At 41.6% G+C, this 11,843-nt stretch overlaps 1 protein-coding gene across 3 annotated transcripts in view; it reads left to right on the top strand.

Moving 5' to 3' along the window:
- ASTN2 (astrotactin 2) overlaps positions 1–11,843 on the top strand; it is a 319,108-nt gene that overhangs the window by 73,519 nt on the left and 233,746 nt on the right. For all 3 annotated transcript variants that reach the window (XM_087943907.1, XM_087943906.1, XM_087943905.1), the window contains exon 2: positions 8,998–9,185. In XM_087943907.1, coding sequence (XP_087800033.1) covers positions 8,998–9,185 — 188 coding nt within the window. The remainder of the gene's footprint in view (positions 1–8,997; positions 9,186–11,843) is intronic.

The following is an 11,843-nucleotide window of genomic DNA, read 5'->3' on the forward strand; positions in this document are numbered from 1 at the left end:
TGTTACCGACCTGTTATAAAATAGTATTAATACTTCATGTGATCTTGATTCTATCCCATATTTTTTTTTTGGTGGGGGTGGAGGATACGTGAGGGAGAGCAATCCCAGAAACAAATGTATTTCTATTCCACTTTTAAAAAAAAAAGAAGTGCAGAAGAAATTATATGCTTTTTAATGTTTGAGTTTTCCTCCCAGATTTCCTGCTAGGCTGTTGTTTTGTTTAATAGTCCCTGGTCAACGGAAACCTCTGAAGATGAATAAAAAATGGGATTGAATGGTTTGGAAATTGAAAATCAAAAGAGCCCTGTAAATAATTTTTGAGAGCTTCCAGCAACCCTGCTCAAACACCGGTATTATAAATAAAAGTAATGTACTTGAGGCTGAATTACAATCTAAACAAGTCAGGAGAAAGTCACAGAAGTGGTTCATGATTGGTAGGGAGCAGGGAGCGGGAAATCAATAACTTCTGTATGTATAGTATGTCTAGTCTACTGAAAAGAAGGATGAGAGGGCGACATGATAGCAGTTTTCCAATATTTGAGGGGTTGCCATAAAGAAGAGGGAGTCAGACTATTCTCCAAAGCATATGAAGGCATGATAAGGAACAATGGAAGGAAACTAAGCAAGGAGAGAAGCAACCTGGAACTAGGGAGAGATTTCCTGATAGTGAGAACAATCAACGAATGAAACTGCTTGTCTACAAACATTTTCTATAGGTATAGAAAAGGAAGGAAGGAAAGAAGGGGTGAGAAAGAAGGAAGGGAGAAAGGAATGGAGCGAGGGGAGAGAGAGAGAGAAAGGGAGGGAGGAAAGCAGAGAGAAGGAAGGAAGGCAGAGAGAGAAGGAAGGAAGGCAAAGAGAGAAAGAAGGAAGGAAAGGAGGGAGGGAGGAGGGGGGAGAGAGAAGTGAGGGAGGGAGAAAGGCAGAGAGAGAAGGAAGGAAGACGGAAGGGAGGGAGGGAGGGTAAGGTAGAAAAGAGGGACACCATTTTAATCAGCTAAGACCAGTTTTATCCCATTCCTAGGACTGGTCCTTATTTTCTCTGATGATTACAAACACTACAAATGTCCTTGCTCTCTTAATCGTAATATTTGCATTGCAAATATTGCAAATGGATCGGAGAATGAGCCGAGCTGAATACATCTCCCAGAGTTAAGAGAAAAGCACTTCGCAAAGCCATGGCCCACTTCAAGCTACTTGTCATATTATTATTATTATTATTATTTTAAATTCATGAGCATTATAAAAAATGTAGGCTTGTGAGTTTCATGCACCGTTGCTCTCGGAGAAGAGAAGGCCACCTATTATGGAGCCGTGGAGGCTCCTAAACATCGGCCGGCAAGTGAGAGGCAAGGATGATTACTGTTAGTCCTCGGCTTATGACCACAAATGAACCCAACATTTCTGCTGCAAAGCAAGATGGTTGTTAAATGAGTTTCCCCCCCATTTTACGAAGGTTTCCTGCCACCGTCGTTAAGTGAATCAGTTAGCAGTTGTTAAGTTAGTTACACAGTTGTTAAATGGCCCCCCTGTTGACTTGGCTGGCCAGAAAGTCGCAAAAGGGGATCATGTGACTCCAGGACACCATGACTGTCATAAGTATGAATCAGTTGTCAAGCATCTGGATTTGGATCCCCTGACCAAGGGAATGCTGTAACAGTCTTAAGTGTAGAAAGAGCCATAAGTGTTGTGGCCCACCAGCGGCCAGTGGAGCTGGTGGCAGACTCGGACAGTGAGGAGGTTGGGGAGGAACATGGGCCAGTCCTGGAGTCTGAGGAAGGCTCTGACAAGGGCTCTGCATCAGAGGCAGAGATGGGGCCAGGGTCGTCTGACAGTTATCAGCTGCCTTCAGAGTCAGAGATCAGTGGGGAAGAAGAACAGCTGGAGCCTGTTCCCAGTGTGCACATGCACAGAGCTGCCAGGAGAAGGGAACAGTTAAGGAACAAGAGTCGATTCAAGAGTAAGGGCACAGGTGGACAATGAATGGCCCCTCCCCCCATAGGGAATAAAGAGGAGCGAAAGGGGAGTGGGGTTTGCAGGAGACCATTAGTTCAATTCATTAGGGTGATGATTTGTTCCAGACTTCTTGCCGAGTCATTGATGCTACAGTGTGGCATTTAGAAGATATCGGCCTGGCAACTCTCTGATAAAGGTCTGTAGTTGTGAAATCTCATGAAAGACTGTTAGCCGAGACTTTGCTGGATAGGAATTCCCTTTAACCTAAATAAAGGGGTTTTTATTGGGACGAGGGGTCGGCTTCATAATCTTGGGAAGCCTAGGTCAGAACAGGAGAGGGGAGAGTCAGTCTATACAGCTGGTCCTCGACTTATGACCACAATTTCTTTCATTAAGTGAGGAAGTGAGCCTTGCCCCCATTGAACCTCTCTTTGATCAGTTTCCATACATTATTCCTCGTCTGACCTTCAGGTGGTTTAGAAAATAGCTTAACCCCCTCCTCTCTGTGGCAGCCTCTCATTCCGTTGGGAAGACTCATGGTCTGTTCAACTGGGTTAACATCTTGAACAAAGATTGCAACACGTTAATACAATGTCCTTGAGCAGCTATTATTCCTCTGTGACCTCCAATCCTTGTAAATATTGTAAATATAATCCCGGCATATCCGAAGATTGAAACGTGCCATTTTCTTACCCAGCACTAATGAAGGGGCAATTGGTTCACAGCTTGCCAGCGTAAACATTTGGAAGAGAACGAGAACAAAAAAAAGCACAACTTTTATTTTTTTGCAAACTGCCCAACTCATAATCAATCAACCAGAATAAAGCTGGAAGGGACCTTGGAGGTCTTCTAGCCTAGCCCACTGCTCAAACAGGAGAACTTATACCATTTTAGATAAGTGACTGTCTAGTCTCTTCTTTAAAACCTCCAGTGATGAAACACCCACAAACTTCTGTCTTCCACTGGTTAATTGTCATCATTTTTTGGAAGTTTCTCCTCAATTCCAGGTTGCTTTGCTTCTTGATGAGTTTCCATTCATTGTTTCTCATCTTGCCTTCTGGGCATATTGTAGTATTTTCCAGTGTAACTGCAGTTGGCTAAATTTCCTTTTTAGAAAGTTAAATTTTAGTTGGCTCAATTTCCTTTTGGAAACAAGCTAAGGAATGATCTCAGTTTTAAGTAGAAATGAGAACTCATGCCACGCACAACCTGTTTCTCAGATCATTGTTCACAGTTCCTGAACAAATCTTTAAAGACATAAATCAGGCAGGTCCTAATTAGGTTTACTTTACATACATTCCTTGCACAAAGAAGAGATAAAAGAATTTATACCTGACCTAGGTCTTTTTTTTTTTTCCCCCGGGCTTCACAATAGAGGGATATTCTATTTTTTTAAAAAAAGAAGAAGGCAATAGAGAGTATTAAATGACCGATTAGTCTTTTTTTTTTTTTTGTTACATTCAGATGAAGCCAAGAAAATAAAAAAGGTTCAGATGGACGCTCAAATGATACAGTTAGCAGAGATCAAATAAAAATCTTGCTCATTTCATCACACTCCTGGCACAAACTGGCTCCAACCATCCCAAAATTCACCGGGAGAAAAATTCACTAGCTTCAAGTCGGCAATACGCTTTGATTTATTTAACAACAAACAATTGGGCAGCGGGTGGGGAAACATCATAAATCGCGGTTTACAAACCAGGGTTGCTGCCTTCACGGTGTCTTCTAAGGCCAAGCCCAATGGAATGATTGTGGTTTAATGCCTTCTTGAGCGCCCCATCTCTTTAACATAACATTGATGGTTCTTCACTCCACCCAACCAAATGCAGCGTCAGAAATCAAGATCGGAAAGTTGGCTTAGGAATCTTGCCTTTGTTTGGACATGGGAAGCCAAGAGATGGGTGGGGCTTTCTTTTCTTTTGGGGGGTTACATTGTCATCAAAGCTGTGGAGTGTTGCGGTGGCCTAGAGGTGGAGTTCTCGTCTCACAATCAGGAAGATGTGAGTTCGATCCTAGGTAGAGGCAGATATTTTCTCTCTTTGGGCACAGTGAGAATATAGCTGCTGAACAAAACTCCGTATCGGTGACAGGAAAGGCATCCGGCCATTAAAAAAAAAACACTCTGCTGGCTCCATTCAGTTACCCAGGCTCCACCCGGCAAGGGATTATGGGGTCGTTCAAAGAAGAGGATGGTCATCAAAGCTGTGCTTGTCGCTGAGCCAGTAGGAGGATGGCTAGGGATTGCGGCATGCTAGTTTAGTAAAAAAAAAATGGTCTACCATTATGGATAAACACGAGTAGGTTTTTCCTTGCAGCAGGAGTTTCATTCATGCTGTCAGGCTTCACGCAGGCAAAGCAGTAAATCTTGATGGTTCAGACACTTAAATTCTATATTCCGGCTGAGTCAGTCGAAGGTTTGTCGATCTCACTTGGAAGATTAGAACTTTTTATTTTTTTATCGCAGATGAGAACGAAGCAACATGTACACAATGGTTTCCCATGTTGCAGTACAGAAAATAGTCTCTATCGAGGTAGTATCAAGAGGGTTTTGATTTTGGCGTTCCTTCTGACTCAGGAAACTTGGCTATTGTCTTAATGACTTGGGAAGACGCTGATTTACACTCATAACAATATTAGGATCCTAGAACCTTGGGGCTGGAAGGGACTACAGAGGTCTTCTAGTCCAACCCCTGCTCAAGACAAGAGCCTTATACCATCCCAGTCAAATGCTTGTCCAATCTATTTTTGGAAACCTCCAGTGTTGGAGCATCCACAACTCTGGGAGACAAGCTATTTCTTTATCAGAATTAACTAACTAACTAACTAACTGACTAACTAACTAACTATTATGGGCACCTACTGTTTTTTTCTTCACTGGTTTCATCACATGCATATTCTCTCTCTCTCTCTCCCTCCCTCCCTCCCTCTCCCTCCTCCCCCCATCTTCCTCCCTGCATCTTTCTCTTTCTTCCTCTCTTTCTTTCTTTCTCTCTCCCTCTCTCTTTCTCTTTCATCCTCTCTTCCTCTCTCTCACTCTCTCTCTTTCTTTCCCCACCTCTCCCTCCCACCTTCCCTGCACATACGTATGTACGTACACACACACACACACTCTTAGGTTTGGAATCCATTTTAGCATTTTCAAACCCCTATTCTTCCTTCTCTGTTGTTTGGTGGATGCTTCTAAGATGCTGTCCCAGGAAATGATAACATATAAACCTGACTTTGGCTAGTCTTGAAACAGCTAAGCAGGGACAGACTTGATCTCTACTTTGGATGGGAGCCCACAATGAAAACCAGAGCTGCAAGCTAACCCAAGAAGCGGAAAAAGAGAAAGAAGCAGAGGACAAGTCACCTCCGCGTCCTTCCCAAAAAAATCCAAACCCGCTCAAACATGTTTGTGAAGCCACCAAGAATTGAGCTCTGCTCCAACTTTTAAATCATTCCTTAAAAGAATTCCTGATCCTCCTAGAGAATTTGCCATTCTCTGTGTATCTCTGACAAGTCTTATCCAATTTACAATTTACAATTCTCCATCGGTGTTAATATTTAATGTTTGTTTATGACCATCACAGATGCTGCATTGAAAAGAGGAATAATGCTGCACGCCCCCATAAGGCATCTAGTTTGAATTTTCCCTCCCTCCCCCCTCTCTCTTTCATTCTCTTTCTCTCTCTCTCTCTTTCTCTCTCTCTCTCTCTCACACACACACACAACTCCTACTTGCATTAAATGGAGGGGTGTATGTGTGTTTCAAAGAGTCCCTTATAAAGTGGTTTAAAATATTAGAAGATCTGTGAGATTTCAGACACGAAGGGGAGGTGAAAGAAAAAGTAAACTTTGACTCTTTTTCTGATTGCCAACACAATCCTAGGTTGCATAAATAGAGAGATAGAATCAGGTGTGGCTTTACTCCTGAGTCAACCCTGCTTTCTCAATTGTCCTTGTCTTCTGCTAGCTCTGTGTGTGCTGGGAACTGCTGGGAACCGGTTCTAGAAGCTCCCCCACTTCACTGCTGTCCAAATCCGAAGGCAGCTGTTGACTGCCAGCCTGCCCTGGCCCAATCTCTGCCTCTGATGCAGAGCCCTCGTCCGAGCCTTCCTCAGCTTCCAGACCCAGCCCAGGTTCCTCCCCAAACCTCCTCACTACTGTCCAATTCTGCTGCCAGCTCTGTGAAGCTGCCCTAGGGCCACAACAGCATGAAAACCTTGGAAGAACAAACGTCTGGTCCCAGCAACCGACTGGGATTGGATCCTGAAGACAAGAAGTCTTGTTCATAAGGATCTGTTTCTCCATTCTCCTAGTAGATGCATAGATGGCCACTAGAGACTGGTCCCACATGCCTTCTTTTGCTTCTAGGGATATAAACAATAACCAGAGCCACCAAGTAACCACCTTGAGGTTTCTAATTATAACGCTTCTCTCTTGGAGATGTCAATAAAATAATTAGACATTGTGCCAAGGAAGGCAGTACGCTGGGCTATTTTAACCTTGGTTTGTTTGTTTTTTCCCCTCAAGAGTGAAAACAACATCTTGGTTTTCAATCCAATGCAGTGTGTGAGGGAGACAGTTCTGAGTCTTTAGTTTAGTTTAGTTTACATTGTTGTCATTGCACCTTGTACAACGACATCAAACACCATCTTCAGTGCACATCATGACCATGAAAATAAACACAAACACACATCCTTCACCCTCCACACATTGAACCGGAAACCCCCGACACCGCAGCAACACAGCAGAATTCAAAAGAGCTACTGCCCTGGGATAGAAGCTGTTTTTCAGCCTATTTGTCCTTGTTTTTATTATTGTGTACCGTCTGCCACATGGTAGTAGTTCAAAAAAAAGGGGGGGCGTTCCCAGGATGAGATGGATCTTTGAGAATGTTTTAAACTTTCTTAAGGCAGCTGGAGCTCTAAAGCTCTTCCAAAGAGGGGAGAGGGCAACCAATGATCCTCTGGGTAATGACGTTCACCCTCTGGAGCGCTGTCCTATCTGCCCCTGTGCAATTGGCAAACCACACACAGAGGCTGTAAGTTAAGATACTTTTTCTGGTGCAGCGGTAGAAGGTCACCAGCAGTTTTTCATTCAGTTGTTGTTTCCTGAGAAGCCTCAGGTAGTATAATCTCTGCAGGGCCCTTTTGACCAGGGCTGCAATGTGAGCCCCCCCAGGTCAGGTCCTCTTTTAGGGTGACACCCAGAAACTTAAAACCGGCCACTTGCTCCACTCGGTCCCCATTGATAAGCAAGGGTTGGATGTCTGATCTGTTCCTTCAATAATCCACTATAAGCTCCTTGGTCTTATTGGTGTTGAGGACCAAGTTATTGTCTCCACACCACGAAAGCAACCGGTCCACCTCATCTCGGTAGGCAGACACACACACACACACACACATCGAAATAAGTCCCACCACAAATTAGTCTTGAAGGAGGAGGGGAGAAAGGAGCTAAAACCTTGGCTAGGATGGCTTAAGAAAAGTCATTTTAGAAAATGTGCAAAAGAGGGGATCAGAGTAGGATAAGAATATTTCTGTACATGAAAAGGGGTTGGAAAACTGCTTTGGGGGCAAAGGGACTTGTGGTGTCTAGACTGCAGCAGAATGTTTTTAGTTGAATCCCTTAAAGCTGCCTTCTTCTTTGTATGGTTTTTCCCAAAGACCTTTGCTATCGACCACAATTCTTGTTGTTTGATTTTCTTCTTGTTGTTGTTTTCCTTGAAAACGTTTCACTTCTCATCCAAGAGGCTTCTTCAGTTCTATCTGAACAGCGGGGAAATATAAGGATTTATATTCAGTTAGAACTGAAGAAGCTTCTTGGATGAGAAGTGAAACGCTTTCAAGGAGGAAAAAAAACCCGAGAAAGGCCAGTTGCCTTTTGCAAAAGGGCCCTTTAAGATAATCTGAGTAATGTTTTTTTTTTAAAAAAATATTTAATATTCCCTCTGGAAAGAAAAACTTCTTTGCCCATATCACCTAGATATTCCTCTTTCGGTCTGGTTAATTTCCAGTTGTCTATAGGTCACACAGGATGATATCGTTAATATAATTGATGTAATATTGGAACAATTCATTAAGATTCACCAACTTATTAGAAATCGATGCTGACAGGGAAGCGTACGAGGAAGAAGGCTTTGCTTTGTTTTAAATTTGTGTTCCTCCCTTTTGCTCAATCGAGTCATAAAAGGACTACATGGACCTCTGATGGATTTTTCATTCAGTGGAGTTTAAAGAAGCAATTGTCCCTTTTGTTTAGTTTTCAAAGGGTCCTCTAGTTAATGAGAAGCAAAACTTCTGTTCTTGTAGGAAGCAAAGGGTGTATGTGCTAAAGTTCCCCATGGTTAGGCCATTTAATTGGGAATAGTTTTTCACTACTCCCCAAACTGGCCAATGCAGTTGATCCCAGTAGGTGGCTGATGAAATTCACAACTAGCAAAGAAAATAACTTCCCATTTCATTTTAAGCATTTTTGTCTTTTTGAGTCTTTGCTGCTCTCTTGGAGATGTAACGACGTTAATAAGGCCAATTATTGAATTGATTATAATGGGTTAGTATTTTTCTAGCAGATAAATCCCAAAGGGCTTTTTTTCAAAAGACAATCGGATTTTCTTTGATTTTCCTTGACGTTTCGCTTCTCATCCAAGAAGCCTCAGAACTGTTCTTCAGAACTTGAAGAAGCTTCTTGGATGAGAAGTGAAATGTCTTCAAGGAAAAACAAAGAAAGTCCAGCTTTTTTTTTTTTTTTAAAAAAAAAGCACCTTTGGGACTTATGCGCTGATGTGCTAGAAAAATGCTAACCAATTATTTTTTGGGGAAAAAAAACACCTTTGGGTTAACCATGACCTGGTCAAAATAGACCAGGTTCTTTCTTCTTCAAATGTAAGAGAACATGAAGGGGGGAAACATGTGGATGAGATAAGAAAGGAAATGACAAACACAACCATGTAATTTTAAAAATACAATTGCAGACCAGAATGAATGACAAATGGCTGCGAGATGAGCACTTTTAGCAATATATATAAATAATAAGTTCTATTTTTAATTCTTGCAGAGATGTCAGGAACGGTGTCAGATCTTTCTTTGGTACACTGGAAACAGCAGTGGTTGGAAAACGGCACACTCTACTTCCATGTGTCCATGAGCAGCACTGAACAACTTTCCCGGGCCACACCACCAAGCCTTCAAGAACCTTCGGAGATTGTGGATGAACAGATGCACATTCTACATGTGTCTGTCATGGTAAGTGGCTTCTTCTACAATCACCTAGGGAGATTGTCAATCAGTTACAACAGGCAACATAAATACCGCACACTAGATCAGCCCAAAGCACACATGCTGCTAGAGAGAAGTTCCTCAAGGATGGGTTCCAGCACGAGTCCAAAAGCTCAGAAGACAAAAACATCTGGTCCCAGTGACTGACCCAGATTGGATCCTGCAACATTATCCTGGGACATGTAATTTCACCTTCATTTGTGAGATTCTCAATTATCCAGGTCAAGGTTGTCCCGAAAGTGCTTTTCAAAAGGCAACTGGACTTCCTTTTTTTCCTGGAAGACATTTTGCTTCTCATCTAAGAAGCTTCTTCAGTTCTTCAGACCTGGTTTTTCCTTGAAGAGGTTTCGCTTCTCATCCAATAAGCTTCTTCAGTTCTTCAAAAGCTTCTTGGATGAGAATCGAAACATTTTCAAGGGGGAAACACCCAAGCAAATCCAGTTGCCTTTTTGGAAAGAACCTTTGGATGATTCTTCTACGCTCTTTCCCACCCAGGATGGTAAACAGGTAACCAAGAACAGCCTGCCATTTGTATTTGCAAACTCTTTGGACTTTCCTGGTTAGTTGTCTGGTCTATTTGGGGTATAACTACAATAGGATTGGAGATCTTGTTGTATAAAAATGGTTGGGATCGATGAAGGTTTTTCTGTGAAGTTTTGTAGTGCACAACCTGCTTTGATTCTAGAATTCTCAAGTTGTGCATTGCAGTGATCGATTCTTTGGTAAGGGCAGGGGCCCAGATGGTTTACATTTGTGATGTGCTGAACTATTTCTTCTGCATCGTTTTGGATCACTTTTTAATTTTGATTCCAAAGCCAAAGAACAGACACTGGTGGAATTTGGATGTCTGGGCTAAGGGATTCCTCTATTTCAATAAGTTTTGAAAGGCTGAGGTTTGTGAGTGAGCAATCTGTGTTACACTGTAGAATTGTCTCCCTAGTTATTTTGAATAGAAAGAATAGAATGGAATGGAATGGAATGAATGGGACAGAACAGAATAGAACAGAACAGAACAGAACAGAACAGAACAGAACAGATTAGACAATAGTACAGAATATCCTTCTATCTATCAATAGAATAAAATGGAATGGAATAGACAAAAGTACAGAATATCTATTTGTCTGTCTGTCTGTCTGTCTGTCTTATCTATCTATCTATCCATCCATCAGAATAGAATAGAATAGAATAGAATAGAATAGAATAGAATAGAATAGAATAGAATAGAATAGAATAGAATAGAATAGAATTCTTTATTGGCCAAGTGTGTTTGGACACACAAGGACTTTGTCTTGATGCAAATGCTCTCAGTATACATAGAAGAAAAGATACATTCGTCAAGAATCATCAGGTACAACACTTAATGATAGTCATAGGGTACAATAGAGTAGAGTAGAGTAGAGTAGAGTAGAGTAGAGTAGAGTAGAATAGAATAGAATAGAATAGAATAGAATAGAATAGAATAGAATAGAATAGAATAGAATAGAATAGAATAGAATAGAATAGAATAGAATAGAATAGAATAGAATGAACTGGAAGGGACCTTGGAGGTTTTCTAGGCCAGCCCCCTGCCCAAGCAGGAGAACCTATATTATTTCAGATAAATGGCTGTATAGACTCTTCTTAAAAACATATATTTTGTTTTCATTGTTAAAACAAAATTATACCTTTCTGAATTTCCATTTGATCCGAATGGGTGGACCTCTTGAGGTAGGAAAGAGCTAGGAGACAAAGGCCTGCTTTGCGGGGGAGAACAAAGCCATAGAAAGACTTAATTTTGCATGATTAAAAGAAGAATATGCTTCAACAAGGCCATCAATTTGCTTCTCTTTGAAGGTGTTGGTTAAGTTCTTTCTTGAAGTACTTTTCCAGAGGGATTTGAGAATGTTCCTTTTGATTTGTATTGAGTTCATCTGCCAAAAAACTCGACTTCAGATTAATTTTAAGCTTTACATAGTGTATAATCAAATTCCTCATGTCAAAACCAGCTCGGGGTGGCCCACCGGAGCTTGGAGATGTGTAGTGTCGGGGGTGGAGAGAGAGAAAATGGCAGACGTGAAAGTGGGTGAACATTTGTTGTCTAATGTTTTGTGGACACCATAGGAGGTGAATTGTAGACTTCACGGCTACCAGCCTGCGTTCAATCAAGGCTATGAGAGAAAGTCTTCTCAAATTCTTGATACTATCCAAGTCTGATTGCTCCAATAAACACAAGTGTCAGTTCATCAGCCATTTCTGCTGTTTGCTTTGAAAGGTAGCAAACAGGCAGCCCAGACAGGAAACAAGACCAGATAAAGTAATTCTACTTTGACATGAACAGAATTTTGCAAGGCTGAAAGGCAAACCATCATCTGGAAAGCTAGATCATCATCTGATCCTCTTTCTCCACCGTTCATGTATATTTATCCTCCTTTTAGGGAGAGGGACCATTTTTCCACCTGTGAGGAGAACATGGCTAACTAGTAATGGTTGAAATGGAAGGAAATGTTGCTAAAACTTGCAAACACAGAGAGAGATGAATTCAAACTTTTTTTTGGAAAGAATGTAGATAGTTATAGGAGTTGTCTTTGGTGCTGAACAGTTTTTGACTATTCATCTAAATTAATCAGAAGAGTTTGTATGACTCTC

Source organism: Notechis scutatus, chromosome 15 (assembly GCF_049901735.1).
Source record: "Notechis scutatus isolate UNSWTSFEM ecotype Mainland chromosome 15, rNotScu1.2, whole genome shotgun sequence".
NCBI lineage: Eukaryota > Metazoa > Chordata > Lepidosauria > Squamata > Elapidae > Notechis > Notechis scutatus.